At 33.4% G+C, this 17,373-nt stretch overlaps 1 protein-coding gene across 2 annotated transcripts; it reads left to right on the top strand.

Annotated features, from left to right (window-relative positions):
- The first annotated feature begins 1,003 nt into the window (after positions 1-1,003).
- LOC132741860 (gamma-tubulin complex component 2-like) lies at positions 1,004-11,101 on the top strand. Of its 2 annotated transcripts, XM_060730123.1 has the most exons (5): positions 1,004-1,161; positions 2,163-2,326; positions 3,152-3,243; positions 4,726-4,743; positions 10,123-10,261. In XM_060730123.1, the coding sequence occupies exons 1-4, from the start codon at positions 1,039-1,041 to the stop codon at positions 4,728-4,730; spliced, it is 384 nt and encodes a 127-aa protein (XP_060586106.1). In that variant the 5' UTR covers positions 1,004-1,038; the 3' UTR covers positions 4,731-4,743; positions 10,123-10,261. The 2 variants fall into 2 exon arrangements, with proteins under 2 accessions (XP_060586106.1, XP_060586105.1); XM_060730122.1 differs by lacking the exon at positions 4,726-4,743 and having other exon boundaries at positions 1,006-1,161; positions 10,123-11,101.
- The last annotated feature ends 6,272 nt before the right edge of the window (positions 11,102-17,373 follow it).

Below are 17,373 nucleotides of genomic sequence, written 5' to 3'. Positions count from 1 at the left end.
AAGATAGCAGAAAAACTGCTGTTTTGCTAAAATTTCAAAATTCCCCCTTAAAAACATTATATAGTTGAAAGAAATCGAAATGACACTTCAAAATGTTCATATTTTAACATAATTGCTCTTAAAACAAACAGTTCGCTTTTCCACCAACGGGAAATACCTTATTTTATTATACCACAGAATTCTTTCATCCGGGTTTTTTTTTTCTAGTAACACATTTGATAGTACAGGACAATATGGCGTCCTGTGCTGTGGAACACACGGAATCCGGGATTTTATCAAACATACAGGGATACGAATAACTGCTTTTGTTTTTATATTTGTAGTAATTCATGGCACTAAAAATTATAATTGATTAATTATTTCATATATATGATGACCAATTTATTGATTTAACCTTTAGCTCGAAATGTGATAGGGGCCTACTTTAAATGATTCCGGGCATACCGGATACCAGGATTTTTCCGGATCACTGTTGTGACACCTGACAGCGTTAAATGAATTATCTTCTCTTATTTATATTTGCTACTGCGATAGTAACGTAGTAGATTATGGAAAAGAAAACCCGATATATTAACGCTTTTGTCAACATGTTCATTTCTAATATTTTGCAGAGAAAAGTTTTGTGTGATATTTATTATATAAAGCAGATAATTCTATGTAATAATGTTTAACTATATGGTATATAGATTAAATATGTGTAGAAATACATGTAGTGGTGGCACTGTTTATTTGTTAATTACATTTTGCCTTTTAGCTGAGCATTTGTTATTCAGCACTGAATTGGGTAAATGCCTGAATGTGTCTTTGGAAAGAAACCTAGATATTCCTTTAGGCCATTTTTGGGTGCACTGTGATTTTTAGACTTCAACTGTCTTTACTTGTATTTAAAGTGAACAAATGAAGGTCATCAAATATTTATAGAAAATGGGTTGAATGACCTTGATATTCCTCCATGCCATTTGTGGGTCTGGGTGTCTCATTAAATTAAATTTTTATGTCATGAATTTCTCATTATATTTAAAAACTAAAACTAACATTATGAAATATTTGCAGAGACTGGGTTACACAACAGAGGTACAGATGAGTGAACTGGGACAACCTAAAGGTCGTGGAAATGTTAACACATCTTACATTGCAGACAAAAACAGGATGAAAACAAAGGTAATGTGAACAAACTGGTCTATAAAGTTTACTTATATACTCACTCTAAGCAAGCTTCCTATCTGTCCCATAATAAAAATACAGGTCATTATTAAGGATTTATACACGGCATAAAAAAAAGGAATGCTTACACGTCATAATAAATCAGATTTGACATTAATCAAATAGCGTCGGGGAAAATTACTTTTCCACTCAGTGTAATTGGATAATATAATTATCCTTTCTCTTTCTGTGTGCTTGTATGAAAATAGATATTATTTTTCTTGCTTGTAGTAAAGGTTTATTGTTCAAATGCTTTGCAGTTATATTTTATGTGCATTTTATATTGAACTGTGCACTATTTTACAACAATACTCTCAAAATTGATATCTATTATATAGATTATTCTATCAGTCAGTACCTAGTAAATTAAAGCATAAAAATCTTTTCTGAATTTACTGTACTTATGTTGTAACTGTTTGACACATTTAAGCAAGATTTTTCACTAACTCCTTTTTGAAGAGCCTTACCTAAATTGATCATACTGTATTTGTTGCTTAAAACTTTCCTAGCTTTTTTGTGTAAAAAAAATTCTTGTAATAATATCCATTGTAAATGTTGGCGATTTTAAAATGAAATAAAAATTATCAGTCCACACTATTTGAAGGTGCGACTGACTGCCTATTAAATGTGGATTTCCTCCTTCCTGTCTGTCTTGCAGTTAAAAATTGAAAAATTTAGATGCAAAAATATTTAATATTACAAATAGTAAGAGATTGAGGTAGGTGATGCATGTATAGAAAATCATCACCTTAGTGCAATAACTGGTTAACTCCTATTAAATTTAAAAGGACTTAACCTGTTAAGGCATTAAGGTGACAAAATGTAACTTGGTAATGACATGTTGTATCAAAGTTTGATATATGATTTATTTCACAAGTGTTCCTTTATAGTATTACATGTTGCGCAATATATTAAATGAAAACTAGGTATGATGTACATGTATGTATATTTTGTTACAGGTTGTATCGGAACATGTGGATGAAATCATAAAAAATGAGACGTTTGAACGAACAATAGGAAACTTTGATAGTAATTTCTCCCGTCTCTTACTTGAACTTCTAGAGAAAATCATGGAGTTTTCCACCAGTAATGTCGAAGTTAAACTTCTTAATATTCTACATAGGTAAAAAATTACATTTTCAATATTTGTGCCTAATTTGTAGAACAGACATGAATCATTCAATGACAATTTAGTTTATTTCGATTTTATGACAGAATATGCTCTAAGGAAAGTTAAGCACAGCACTTTATATTGCTTTAATTTAACCGTTACCATACTAAATATCTTGAATGACCTTTTGCATCCTTTAGTCAGTCCAAAACCTTTCGTCATTTTTAGGGAAAATTTTAAAAACAAGTATTGACTGAGTAGAGAACAGTGCAGACCATGATCAGAGGGAACATCTGTGTTGATTTTGGTCTGCTCTTGTCACATGGGTAAAATCTGTTATGGACAGCAGGCTAAAGGCTTAAGAATGTTAAAGCAACTGACAGCATTTTACAAGGATGAAGTTTTTGTTGGCTTGTCTATTTGAAGAATAGGAGAGCTATTGTACTCACCTGTGTCAGTGTCACCATTACACTTTGGTTAAGTTTTTCATGCAGATTTGTATCTTAAAAAAAGTTTTGAGAACATTTTGGGTTCTTTTGGAAACTTAGAAACATTCTCATTACCAGGTCCGCTTGTTACTAAGGGTCGCAGCTGACAGCTCTTTGTTTTTTTTAAATACTGTAATTATAATTAAAATATTAAAATAAATAGTAAATTTAGTAATTAAATAAATGGGAGTCAAATGCAACAGAGTACAAAATTTATGATATTTTAATGGATTTGGGAAGCATAGCTGTTATATTTGTGATTGTTGATTTAATTTTACAAGTGGAAAAAATTTCAATCCTAACTCCCTAAAATGAGCTTTGTTATAATTTTGGGATAATTGAATTATAGGTTGGATTTTAATGGATTTTACACGGAGAAATTAGAAGCCCTGTCAGCAGAGAAAGCTGTCCTTGATACATCAACTCATAGTTCTGAGTCAGGTAACATGCTCTTTATAATTTTATCATGATAAACCAGTTTATACATCTATATTGTTATATGAATTGTACATATATAAGAGCTTGCAAGAGTTATCAGTTCATGAAGACAGACATTAAACAAGTCTAGTAATAGTTATAGAGCAAGTTTTATAAACGGGGTCTGAGCATTTTTAAAAATTAATCTATATTGGAAGTGAAAAATTAAATATTTATCACAGATTTGTTAAACAGAAAATTGTTAAAAAAAGGCATGTTTATGAGTGAAAAAGCCAATTTGTTAACATTCTAATGCTAAATAATTTATAAAAATAATATTTTTCAAATATGTACAGACTGGAAATAGGGAAAACGGTGCACTATTTAAAATTGGGGATAATTTAAATTCCAATTTGGGTGGTAAGCAAGTGGGGCAACATGCGGGTTTAATGGTGTGGAGAAAAAATTTATAATAATATAATTACAAAAAAAACAATGGTGTGATAAATAGTACTTAAATAAAGTAAGGGTTTAATGCTGTTAATCAGTGGAAATGTTAATTGTAGCTTTATCCTGGTCATAATTTAATATATACCTATTGTAAAAGCTTGCCTGTCTCTAAACAATGAGTTTATAGCTTTGAAAAGTATTTATTCAAGCCTGCTTAAATAGCATAGTAGGGAGGGTATTTGATGTAATGTTGCCTTAAGCTTTTGTTGATATTATGGACAATGTCATTTGTCCTTGCATTTGACTATATGTGGAGAAGTTGGCAATACTTGTGGTAATATACATGTATGTTAGCAATGATACACTGTGTTACAAAGAGTCCAAATTATTACTGATATTTGGTGAAAAACTGTTTACAATAGGCGCTCGACATATGCATTATACACATAGAAATGAATGCTTATTTTAGCTGTATGTATTTTTATGCTCTCAGAAACAATCCAATTCAAGTTTTAGGATAATTTTATCCTATTGTTTTCCTGTTCTTGCCTCACACTTGTCACTTCTCATAGCTCTTTTATTGACATTGATATCTCAGGTATTTAATGTATTTATCACTTTCCATAGATTTCAAATTGAATGGTTCTTTCACTGATGCTTAAATTATGTTTTCCTAGTTAACTTTAATGTAAGGCCATATTTTTATGCCGTTGGAGTCATAGATAAGGTGTGGTATTTTTTTAAGTCTGTCTGTCTGTCTGTCTGTCTGTTTGCTACAAATATAAACCTTGATCATAACTCAAAAGCCCTTCCACTATCAAGTCCTCAAATTAAACAGGTGCACCTTGATGTCAGAGCTTCACCACCTGCCAGACCCACTTAGTGGTCATGGGATCAAAGGTTAACATCACCAGGAGCATGGCATTCATTTGAACAAATTTCTTGTATTCTTTGAGAATGCAATACCAATATTTTTGTTAAATAAATTATAAGTTATGGTATTGTAAGTTAACCATATTACAAAAATGTTATGTATATGATTATTTGAAATTTCAGGCTAGAAGTTAATGCTAGGTAATTTTGTTGAAAAGAGTTCAGTTTCTAGTTAACTAAAACTTAGATTGGATGAGGTTGCTTAACTTGTTAGCTGTCAGCTATATAAGGTTAATTGTGAAAAAGTCTGATGTACATTTGAAAGTCATAAGTTTATCATATAGAAGTGGTTGTTACAGGGTCTAGATGTTTTGTTATGCTGTAGACCCACATTTTGTCGATTTCACAACCAATAGCACAGGTTCAAATTCATCTAAATAGCATACTTGTAAATGGCAAAATGTAAATTACCTCGTATGTAAACTTAATGAGATAAAATAATGATTTAAAGTGTTTATGCCTGTAATACATGATCAGAATGAAGTGTAGGAATTTTATGTCAACAATAATTTTTAAAGATTCAGTGACAAAAGTTTACAAGCTATTATTTTATAAAGAAGTTGAAGGTAATTTAACCACATGAAATATTACAATAAAATGATTTTTATGCCACCGCAGCATCTGCGATGCGGTGGCATATAGCGATTCACCTGTGTGTGTGTTTGTTTGTGTGTGTGTGTGTTATATAGATTATATAGTGAACTTAAAAAATCTTCTTGTGAAAAACCACTAGTCCAATTTCAACCAAACTTGGCAGGATTGATCCTTGGGTGAAGGGGTTCCAAAGTTGTTCAAAGAATTTCATTCCATGCAGAAATCTGGTTGCCATGGCAACCAAAAGGAATTAAAAGAATAAATTTAAAAAATCTTCTTGTAAAGACCCAAAAGGCCTAGAGCTTAGATATTTTTGCATAAGGCATTGTCTGGTAGACCTCTACCAAGATTGTTCAAATTATAGCCCTGGGGTCAAAATCGGCCCCGCCCCGGGGTCATTGATTTTCACTAATATGTACATATAGTAAAAACTTAAAAATACCTTCTTGTAAAGACTGAAAAGGTCTAGAGCTTAGATATTTTGCATTAGGCATTGTCTGGTAGACCTCTACCAAGATTGTTCAAATTATATGCCCTAGGGTCAAAAATTGGCCCGGCCCTGGGTCATTGATTTTCACTATATGTACATATAGTAAAAACTTAAAATACCTTCTTGTAAAGACCCAAAAGGCCTAGAGCTTAGATATTTTGCATAAGGCATTGTCTGGTAGACCTCTACCAAGATTGTTCAAATTAATAGCCCTGGGGTCAAAAATCGGCCCCGCCCCGGGGGTCATTGATTTTCACTATATGTACATATATTAAAAACTTAAAATACCTTCTTGTAAAGACCCAAAAGGCCTAGAGCTTAGATATTTTGCATAAGGCATTTGTCTGGTAGACCTCTACCAAGATTGTTCAAATTATAGCCCTGGGGGGTCAAAATTGGCCCGGCCCCGGGGTCATTGATTTTCACTATATGTACATATAGTAAAAACTTAAAATACCTTCTTGTAAAGACCCAAAAGGCCTAGAGCTTAGATATTTTGCATAAGGCATTGTCTGGTAGACCTCTACCAAGATTGTTCAAATAATAGCCCTAGGGTCAAAATTGCCCCTGCCCCTGGGGTCATTGATTTTCACAATATGTACATATAGTAAAACTTAAAATACCTTCTTGTAAAGACCCAAAAGGCCTAGAGCTTAGATATTTTGCATAAGGCATTGTCTGGTAGACCCTTACCAAGATTGTTCAAATTATAGCCCTGGGGTCAAAATTGGCCCGGCCCCGGGGGTCATTGATTTTCACTATATGTACATATAGTAAAAACTTAAAATACCTTCTTGTAAAGACCCAAAAGGCCTAGAGCTTAGATGTATTTTGCATAAGGCATTGTCTGGTAGACCCTTACCAAGATTGTTCAAATTATAGCCCTGGGTCAAAATCGGCCCTGCCCGGGGGGTCATTGGTTTCCTTATATGTATATAGTAAAAAACTTATAAAAAAAAAATTCTTCTAGCAATTGACAAATGCTAGAGGTTAGATATTTTGCATGAAACATTGTGAAGTGAACTTCTAGCAAGATTGTTGTTGAATTATAGCCCTGGTGTCAAAATTGCCCCCGCCCCAGGGGTCATTGATTTTAAATATATATATAGTAAAAAAAATCTTATTGTCCTGAAGGTACAAGCTTAGAGCTTTAATATTTGTTAAATGATATCATCTATAGGAACTCTACCAAAGTTGTTCAAATTTTGCCCTCTAGTGTCAAAATTAGCCCCGCCCCGGGGCCATAGGTTTTCCTTATATGTATAAAGTAAAAACTTAAAAAAATCATCTTCTTTAAATTTACAAAGACTAGAGTTAAGATATTTTGCATGAAACATTATGTAGTGAACCTCTAGAGCAAGATTGTACAAAATTATAGCCCTGGGGTCAAAATTGGCCCCACCCCCAGGGGTCATTGATTTTCACTATTATAGTAAAAAATAAAAAAATATTTTTGTCTGAAGGAACAAGGGATAGAGCTTTGATGTTTGCTATATAAATATCATCTATAGGTCCTCTACTAAAGTTGTTCAAATTTTTTCCCCTGGTCTCAAAAATCGGCCCTGCCCGGGGGCAGTGATTCTCATTATGTACACATAGTAAAAAAAAGAAAATAAAACAAATGTTTTCTGAATGGGAAAAGCTACAGCTTAGATATTTGACTTGAAATGTTGTTTGGTGGAACTGTATCAAGATTGTTTTGAATTAAACCCTTGGGTCCAAAAATTTTGCCTTGCCCAAGGGGACAGTGACCTACTTTCTTGTCCTTTGATGTACAGCAATGAAATTTTGACCATGTGCACAAGTTTTTAGTTGTAGAATTGAACTTTGATATCAGGTGACCTAGATTTTGTTGATGTGACCTAAACTTTCTTGTCCTTTGATGTACAGCTATGAAATTTGAACCCTGTGCACAGATTAAGATGTAAAGTGAACTTTGATTTCAGCTGACCTAGATTTTGACAAAGTGTCTTACTGTGTTGTCCTTTTGATGTAGTCATGAAATTTAGGCTGTGTGAAATATGACCTTCACCACCAAATTCACTAGACTCGAGTGCATTGATATATTCCTACTCTGGTCCTTTTATTGAGTTAACATTAGATGTTACAACACTTATCTGATAATAAGAATAAGATAGGTCAGGGATCTATGCTTTATGACAATCTTCAAAATTGTAAAGAAACAAAAAAAATCTGTTCCTACACTACTATTTAGTGTTGTATTAATGCGGTGGCATAGCATTTTTCTCAAATGCAATCTTGTTGATAACTGATACAAGTTGGTCACGTAATGCACATGTTGCTAGCTAAAACTGGACTGTAATTTGACCCTTACTATTTTAATATTAATGGGCCAGTCCATCTTTCAAACTAGACAAAATCATTCATCGTTTTAGAGATTATTTAAAAATAAGTATGACTGAATAGCAGACAGTGCAAACCATGGATGTGTCAGCTGATCTTGGTCTACACTGGTTGCATGTGTAAAGTTAGTTAAAATAGTAAATAGTAAATTTAGTTATGGACAGCAGGCTTAATGTATTCAGAAAACAAAAGTTCTATATCATTTTTGAAATGAGATGGTTTTATCCTGAAAATAAGAAAAAAAAGAGAGGTACATGAAGAAGGAACATTTTAAACTGTTCACAGTTCATGTGAAGTTATAATCCATAAACAGGATATTTAATATATATTTGTGTTAGTTACGCTTTAGGCAATTTTGCTTTGCAATTTAGAAAGAATTTGCATAGAAAACTAGCTTCAAAATGCTTTATAGTTGGATTTTTAAACAATTGCATAGTATGTGTATAGTTTTTGAATTTACAAAATGTGTAGAATGTTGTGAAAGACATATCTGTTGCTTGTAGAGTAGGCATGTAAGAATCTTACACTAGCTACCAGTACAGACTGGAACGACTGGCTTGTGAGTCAACTGTTTAAAGCAGTAATGAGGATGCTATCATACAATTTCCTTGTTGAACAGTTACCTAAGAGCTGGGTGTCGAATCTGTGACAGCAGCTTGAGTTTCATATTTTCTTGCATATATTGTATATAATTGTAGCTAAAAGAAAATAGTAAAAACTCAGGATTTTTTAGAACTTTTTTTTCTAAAAGTATAGTATGAATTTACTACATTTGTATTCATTCATTTTGGCCAAATGATGTCATCTTAAGGGGTGTAAGATGACTTTCAAGCATTGATGGGAACTCTAGAAAATCCAGTCTGATATGCAAGAATACAAAGTTATGGTTGATTTTTACTAGTTTGCATGTTGTTATTTGTTTGTTTTTGAATTTTTTCTAATATTCAGATATTCTTTAGGATTCTAGGAGGAGCATTTTTGGGGGAGGTATTATGAATATATTATGGGTTACTCCTTTAGACACATTATTCTTGTTTTATCACTTTATATTAAGACTAAATCCAAGTTTATAGCTTTAACCATTTATACTATTTATAGATTTCTGATTTTAAGAGTACAACTTTGTGTTGAATATAAATGTTTAACAAGCCCCTTTTATGATGTAAACCATTTACACAGTTTTATTATTGTTTTCTTCATTGATGATATGTTAAATGTTTTCTGAAATTTATCTAAGAGAAGCTGCAGGTTAGTCAAAACCTACTTTACTAAGTACTCTGTGAATGTTTAATAGGTGAACTTGTGTATCCAAGAAACTGCATACCGGTAGTATAAGTTGGTATAAAGCTATATCTAATGAAATATTTTTATTAATCTATAAAAGGTTAAACTATGTTGCTTTCATAATCTTACAGTTGATTCCCAGGGGTTGTAAAATAAGAATGCTTTGTAATTTAAGTCACATAAAAGATTATAGATAAACTAAATAAATATTGCAGGAACAAAATGTTATTTTAAGTAGCATTTATTTAGCATTGATTTTGTGCTCCTGCCATCACAGGAATTTTGGAAGTATTCCTTTTCAAAATTCAAACATTAATTCTGTAAACAAAAACAGATATTTAATAGACTTTTAAATGATTTATTCAATTTGAGAGGAAAGTCTATGCGTCATATATATGTTTAAATCTTTATTGTCAGATTTTGTTATAAGACTTTGAATATGAAAGCATTTTTACTACTTTTGTGTATTTCAGAGAATAGATTGTGATTATGTTTTGTATATTTATGTGTCCATGATCATGTGTAAAGTCAGTTTCAAATATATGGAGAAATTTTGTAGAATCTGTTTGTATCTTTTCCATATGTAGATAAATATTTGTATGAAATATATTGATAATGTTGTTATTAATCATATTTAAGGAACAACCTTTTATAACGTTGGTATAACTTTTGGTCCAACCCTATTTGTATGTTCATAGTTATTATGCTTAAGACAACAATGTTATATTGTGTTATAATGTATCATATACAAATATGTAATAAAATATAAATAAACTATCTTATTTCAGGGTCCACAGGTTCCTGGCCTACCACATCATTCACTACATCTCGACCTGACAATGTACGCTATGTGCCCGGGAAACATCTTGGTAGATACGGCTCTTCTTCTAATTCTGGCTCTACCAGTTGATAAATATATAAACATTTGTGTAACTGTAACATGGTTGAACTAGTGCAATGGACTTGCTTGATCTTCTATGAACTTTGGTTAGGGGGATGAGTAACTGATGGTAAAGTTAAGTCTGGCAAGACTTCATGACCAGGTTCTGTATTGATGGCATAGACTTATTATGATTGGTGCAAGTGCTAAAAGAAATAATATGTATACGCTTCCTGATAAATAAGTCCTGCCAGAAAACATTTGATTATATGTCAAGCAGTGTTCCAGTGCCAAATGAGATCAAAATAAATTTCATCAATGTGTATTTATGGAGGCCAGTAAGATTGTTTTGACATTGCTGATTTAAATTGATAAATTACTGTGTGATATAGATCTGCTTCAACATATTGGATCTGATATTTGTCTTAACAGTAAGAAACAAACAATTTCAGGATATTTAAGGTGAACAATATGCAGTATTGTGGATAAATGAATCTTTATTAATATGTTAATCTATAAAAAATTGAAATAAGGTATTTTTGTAATTGGCAGTGAATGTGTATTTTTTGCCAATGAAATATATGACTTTGACATGTTATTTATGCTTTGAATCTGACTTGAAATTTGTTCTTTGGACTGCTCATCATATACATGTATTATGGTTTCAACTTAATGATCTGATCCTAATGCATTGATGATATTTTATACATTCAAATAATGAAATATTTCTGTTAAAATGAAACAGTAAGACATTATGTAGATTCAAAATGTAGTATTGCTATAATTTTATACATGATGTATTTATGATGTACATACATGTATATGTAGTTCTTGTACATAAATATATATAGCTTTGAGATATTCTGTGATAATAAAATTGAGAATTTGATGATATGTGTACCTATTTGTTGATATTCAGTGAGTTTATACAGAATTAATTTTAGTTTGATTGTATAGGAAGGTATAAGCTTATAACAATCTGTAATCTGTCATTGTACGACATTAATCTGTCCGTGCACGACATTACATCAAATGACATTTGATAAAATACAAATGTACAATGATTTAAAGAATGGACAAATGATCGAATACAACAATCTAGAGAATGTAAATTTGATGGAAAGAATATTGTCAAATTTTGTAGAAAATATGTCAAAATGTGTGGAAAACACTTGAAAATACAAGAATATAAAATGCAGTTTATTGGAAAACAAAAGTAGATGGAAGTAATAGGGGGCACTTGATTCATTATCTATTCTAAATCAAATTGTTGTTCAATGTTTGATATTCAGTATCGAAAGTTTTATGCAACTCATAGTTCCTTGATTAAGAGTTGTGCTGGACAGTCATGAGAAGTAGACGCTAGCTCCTTAATTATGGCCATAAATTTTTATGCCCCCACCCCCAAGGGTGGCATAATATAATTGCACCGTCTGTCCGTCCATCTTTGAGTCCCCACTTAATTCGTGTCTGGACTGTAACTTTGTCATACATGGAGTGATTTTGAAATAACTTGGCACAAATGTCTACCACATCAAGACGATGTGTCGCGTCCAAGAATTACGTCCCTTCCTCGTCCATCTATGCGTCCCCACTTAATTCATGTCCGGACTGTAACTTTGTCATGCATTGAATGATTTTAAAATAACTAGTTTATAGGTACACACATTCGTGTCCAGGCTGTAACTTTGTCATGCATGGAAGAATGTTAAAATAACTAGGCATAAATGTCTACCACATCAAGACGATGTGTCACGTCCAAGAATTATGTCTACCTCAAAGGTCAAGGTCACACTATCATTTTGAAGTTTCACATTATCACAATTACAGTAAATAGATACACACAATCCTGTCCGGACTGTAACTTTGTCAGGCATTGAATGATTTTAAAATAACTTGGCATAAATGTGCATAATATAATCGCACCGTCTGTTCGTCCATCTGTCCGTCCCCATTTAATTTGTTTCCAGACTGTAACTTTGTCATACATGGAGGGATTTTGAAATAACTTGGCACAAATGTCTACCACATCAAGATGATGTGTCACATCCAAGAATCAACCACATCAAGACGATGTGTCGCGTCCAAGAATTACATCCCTACCTCAAAGGTCAAGGTCACACTATCATTTTGAAGTTTCACATTATTGCAATGAGGGACATTAGTGAATAACCTCCCCTGAGTACTCCCTATAAATAGATAGGTCCTAAGCTATTGGATTACTCGGACTTTATCGCCTATTTCTTTGTAGCAATCTAAAATTAATTAGGGCTAATTATGATCATTTGTAATAATCAGATTAAATATTGCGATAAGATGTAGAATCTGTTGACATTAATGAAGCATTTTTTTCATAAGGTTTACATATTTGTTGATGCATGTGGAAATAATTGATTAAGACATATCAACCTGTCTTACATAAAACTCAACGATAAAATCAAAGGATTCCAAATATTTGGACCTACATACATTTTGGTTAACCTCGGTTTTTATCAAGGGAAGATAATCCACTACTGTCCCTCATTAGAGTAACTTAATTCGTGACAGGACTGTAACTTTGTCATACAAGGAGGAATTAAAATAACTTGGCACAAATGTCTACCACATCAAGACAATGTGTCGCGTCCAAGAATAACGTCCCTACCTCGTTCGTCTGCCCGTCCGTCTGTGAGTCCCCACTTAATTTGTGTCAGGACTGTAACTGTCATGCATTGAATGATTTTAAAATAACTAGGCATAAATGTCTACCACATTAAGACGATGTGTCGCGTCCAAGAATTACGTCTCTTCCTCAAAGGTCAAGGTCACACTATCATTTTGAAGTTTCACATTATAGCAATTAGAGATAAAAGGTACACACATTTGTGTCCGGACTGTAACTTTGTCATGCATTGAATGATTTTAAAATAACTAGGCATAAATGTCTACCACATCAAGACCATGTGTCGTGTCCAAGAATTACGTCTCTTCCTCAAAGGTCAAGGTCACACTATCATTTTGAAGTTTCACTTTATCACAATTAAGAGTTAAAAGGTACACACTTTCGTGTCCGGGCTGTAACTTTGTCATGCATGGAAGAATTTTAAAATAACTAGGCAAAAATGTCTTACACATCAAGACGATGTGTCGCCAACAAGACCCATGTCCCTACCTTCAAGGTCAAGGTCACATTTATAGTTTGAAGGTACTCGAGAAGAGTTTGAAGATACACATTCATGTCCAGACTGTAACTTTGTCATGCATGGAAGGATTTTAGAAAAACTTGGCACAAATGTCTACCACATCAAGACAATGTGTCGCGGCTAGGTCATGTCCATTTGTCTGTGTGTCCCCACTTACACAACAATCATGTCCAGACTGTAACTTTGTCATACATTGAAGGATTTTGAAATAACTTGGCACACATGTCTATCTCATAAAGACATTTTGTCGCGTCCAGGAACCATGTCCCTTCTTCAAAGGTCAAGGTCACACTTATATTTTGAAGGTTCATCCTATCAAGAACAATATTCAACAATTAGTTACTTTCATTCTCTTTTCTTTTCATAATACCTGCATGCTTAAGAAACCTTTTCGGGGGCATTCGGCACTTGGGTGACAGCTCTTGTTTACTGTTATCTGAAGTCGTAATCAGCTGATCCTTGCAAGATTGAATTTTACTTTTCCAATTCACCGATTTTACATCATGAATATAAATCCTTGTAAAGCTTGTATGAAAATTTGGTATCTTATCAGCTCTTATTATTTGATAGCATGTGTATAACTCCAAAAACACTCGTCAATAACAGTACATTGAATTTTTATACCTTACATTAGTTTTTGAATACTCAAACTTATTCTACAGTATAGACTATATAATGGAAAAGACCAGCGATTAATCATAACAAAAGGAGAATATACTCTGACACTTTGTTGAAATCAAATGTGCTTCATTATTCAGTCAAGTGTCGCAGGTTTAAATATATTTGGATCGCCTGTCACCCTCTTATCATCTGTCCAAATGTTTTTTGATGAATAGTACCTGGAATCACCAGTTCTGAGCAATGACTTAAGTTTCTTGCTCAAATAACAGCTTGCCCCTAAAGGGGTTTGAAGCCACACAACCAGCAATCCTTAAAATTCCTAGTTAACAGGTTAATCTAATCACCATGTCACCACTTGATTCAGTTAAGGTATGCATATGGGGCCATCATAAAAAGACAATATACCAGCAACTAAATTTCAGCCCAAGTGAACATGACCTTGAGACTTTGAATCACTTGCCATATATCACTGTACATTTAAACCTAATGAGGGTCATTTCATTACTTCATGTAAGAAAGGAATCTTACAAGAGTGAAAGGGGGTAGTTTTTAAGTGGAATGCCCATTAGTTCCTCTGTGTATTAAAGAGATCTTATAAAACTGGAAAGTAACCAGGTGACCTTTGATCATTGATGTACTGATGCTCATTAAAAATCAAAGTACCTAAAGTACTGATTGAAGGCAATATTCGACTGTAACATTTAAATTAAATGTTATTAAACTATAGCCTTACATATTTTGATAAATCAATAAACCATTCATCAACAGGCTTTCACAATTCTGAAAGCGATGCGGTTACTAATTTTAACTGCTGGAAACCAATACCGAGTAGGTAATTTTTACGATTTGGATGACACACATGGCGTTGTCCATATAGCCAGCAGGTAAACTGGCAAAACAATCATTAAAATTGAGTCTAAATTATTTCCAGTTTACTTGTTTCAAATAACTCCAAATAGTTTTTTTTTTCTCTAACTCGGAATCACTTGTGACACATGATGACAAGACCATATTTCAAACCACTGGCCAACCAGAAAAGCAACCACTGACTTTCCATAGCAAAAATGACTTCCATAGCAATCAGTGACTTTATAGCAATCACTAACTTTCCTTAGCAACCACTGACATAATCTTCCATGGGAACCATTGACTTTCTTTAACAACCACTGACTTTCCCAAGCAACCAGTGACTTCAACAGCAAACAGTGACTTTCCTTAGCAACCATGGACAGTCTTTCATGGGAACCATTGACTTTCTTTAACAACCACTGACTTTCCCAAGCAACCAGTGACTTCAACAGCAACCAGTGACTTTCCTTAGCAGCCACTGACTTTCCATAGCAAACTTTCACTGACTGTCCTTAAAACCATTGATTTCCAAAGCAATCACCGACTTTCCCTAGCAACCCAGTGACTTCCATAGTAACCAGTGAATTTTCATAGCAACCATTGACTTCCAAAGCAATCACTAACTTTCCATAGCAACATAGTCTTCCGTGGAACCCATTGACTTTCCATAGCAACCACTGACTTTCAAAAGCAAATTTAGTCCTCCATGGGAACAATTGACTTTCCCTAACAACCACTGACTCCCTAGAAACTAATGACTTCTATAGCAACCACTGACTTTCCATAGTAACTAGTAACTTCATAGCAACCACTGACTTTCCTAAGCAACCACTGACTCTCCAAAGCAAATATAGTCTTCCATGGGAACCATTGACTTTACCTTACAACCACTGACTTCCATAGCAACCAGTGACATTTTGAAGCAACTAGTGACTTTCCTTAACAACCACTGACTTTCCATAGCAACAAATGCAACACATAGCAACCAGTGACTTCCATAGCAACCAGTGACTTTTCATAGCAACCACTGACTTTCCCTTGCAACAAGTGACTATCATAGCAAACAGTCTTCCATGGGAACCATTGACTTTCCCTAACAACTACTGGCTTTCCTTAGCAACCATCGACTTCCATAACAATCACTGACTTTCTATAGCAACCATAGCTTTCCATGGGTACCATTGACTTTCCCTAGCAATCAGTGACCTCCATAGCAACCATTGACATTTCATATCAACCACTGACTTTCCTTAGCAACCATTGACTTTCATAGCAATCACTGACTTTCCATAGCTACCATAGCTTTCTATGGGAACAATTGACTTTCCCTAGCAACTAGTGACTTCCATAGCAACCAGTAACTTTCCATAGCAACCAATGACTTCCATAGTGATTAGTGACTTTTCATAGCAACCACTGACTTTCCTTAGCAACCACTGACTTTTCATAGCAAACATACAACAAAGATCTCTTTAGAGTTTCATGTTTACTTAACATATTTCTTATACATGCTAGATTCTCTTCATTTAGTTTGACATGATGATTATTTACATCATTATTATATACATATATATATTAACAATTTCTACCTAATATCTCTTAAACAAAATAACAATAACATACGTGTATAGGACAAAATTTTGAACAGTTTTGTATGCATGTTCTATTATAGTAGGATTCTATATTTATACACACCACACACAAAAACAATGTCATATACAAATTTCACAAATTTTCACATGATATCATCGAAAGAAAAATATCTTAATGTAGTAAAAGTCCAATACTGGCATATAAACAATGAGGTGCTGTTTTAGTTGCACATATATTGTATGTTTATCTACATGTTATGCATATATGTGAACTCTCCCACTTTTAGCGGGAGACTCCCACTTTCTGCAGCCATATCTAGAACACATTTTACACAACCCTCAGTCTAGCTTTTTTATCACCATTAAAGCTGCTTGGGTTCAGATTCTTATTTTGTTTTTCCTACCTTTTTTTCAAACATCTGAGAACACAAGAGGACATTAATATAAACAAGAATGTCGAACGACACATATACCCCCCTTTCTAGCCCTTGACTCACATAATTGGTAATTTTATTACAGAAACTTGCCAAAAATGGGTACATGGAAGTGTTCAATTATGGAAAAATCAACGGAAACCATTTTGACATTTAAGGCCCATTTGACATTGACATTTGACCTAATGACCCCTAAATCAATGAAGGTCATCTACTACTAATGACCAATAAATAGGTGAAATATGAAGACTTTGTGATGAATACTTTTCAAGATAATCAGAGAAACCCTTTTGATATTAAAGGCCCCTGTGACCTTGACCTTTGACCCCAAAATCAATAGGGGTCATCTACTAGTTATGACCAATCACTATGTGAAATATGAAGACTTTGTGATGAATACTTTTCAAGATAATCAGTGAAAACCATTTTGACATTTTAAGGTCCCTGTGACCTTGACCTTTGACCTAGTTACCCCAAAATC

Source organism: Ruditapes philippinarum, unplaced genomic scaffold (genome assembly GCF_026571515.1).
Source record: "Ruditapes philippinarum isolate M1 unplaced genomic scaffold, ASM2657151v2 ctg2992_1_1_1_1, whole genome shotgun sequence".
NCBI classification, from domain to species: Eukaryota; Metazoa; Mollusca; class Bivalvia; order Venerida; family Veneridae; genus Ruditapes; species Ruditapes philippinarum.
The sequence above is the reverse complement of the archived record's forward strand: the minus strand, read 5'-3'. Positions and strand labels throughout refer to the sequence as shown.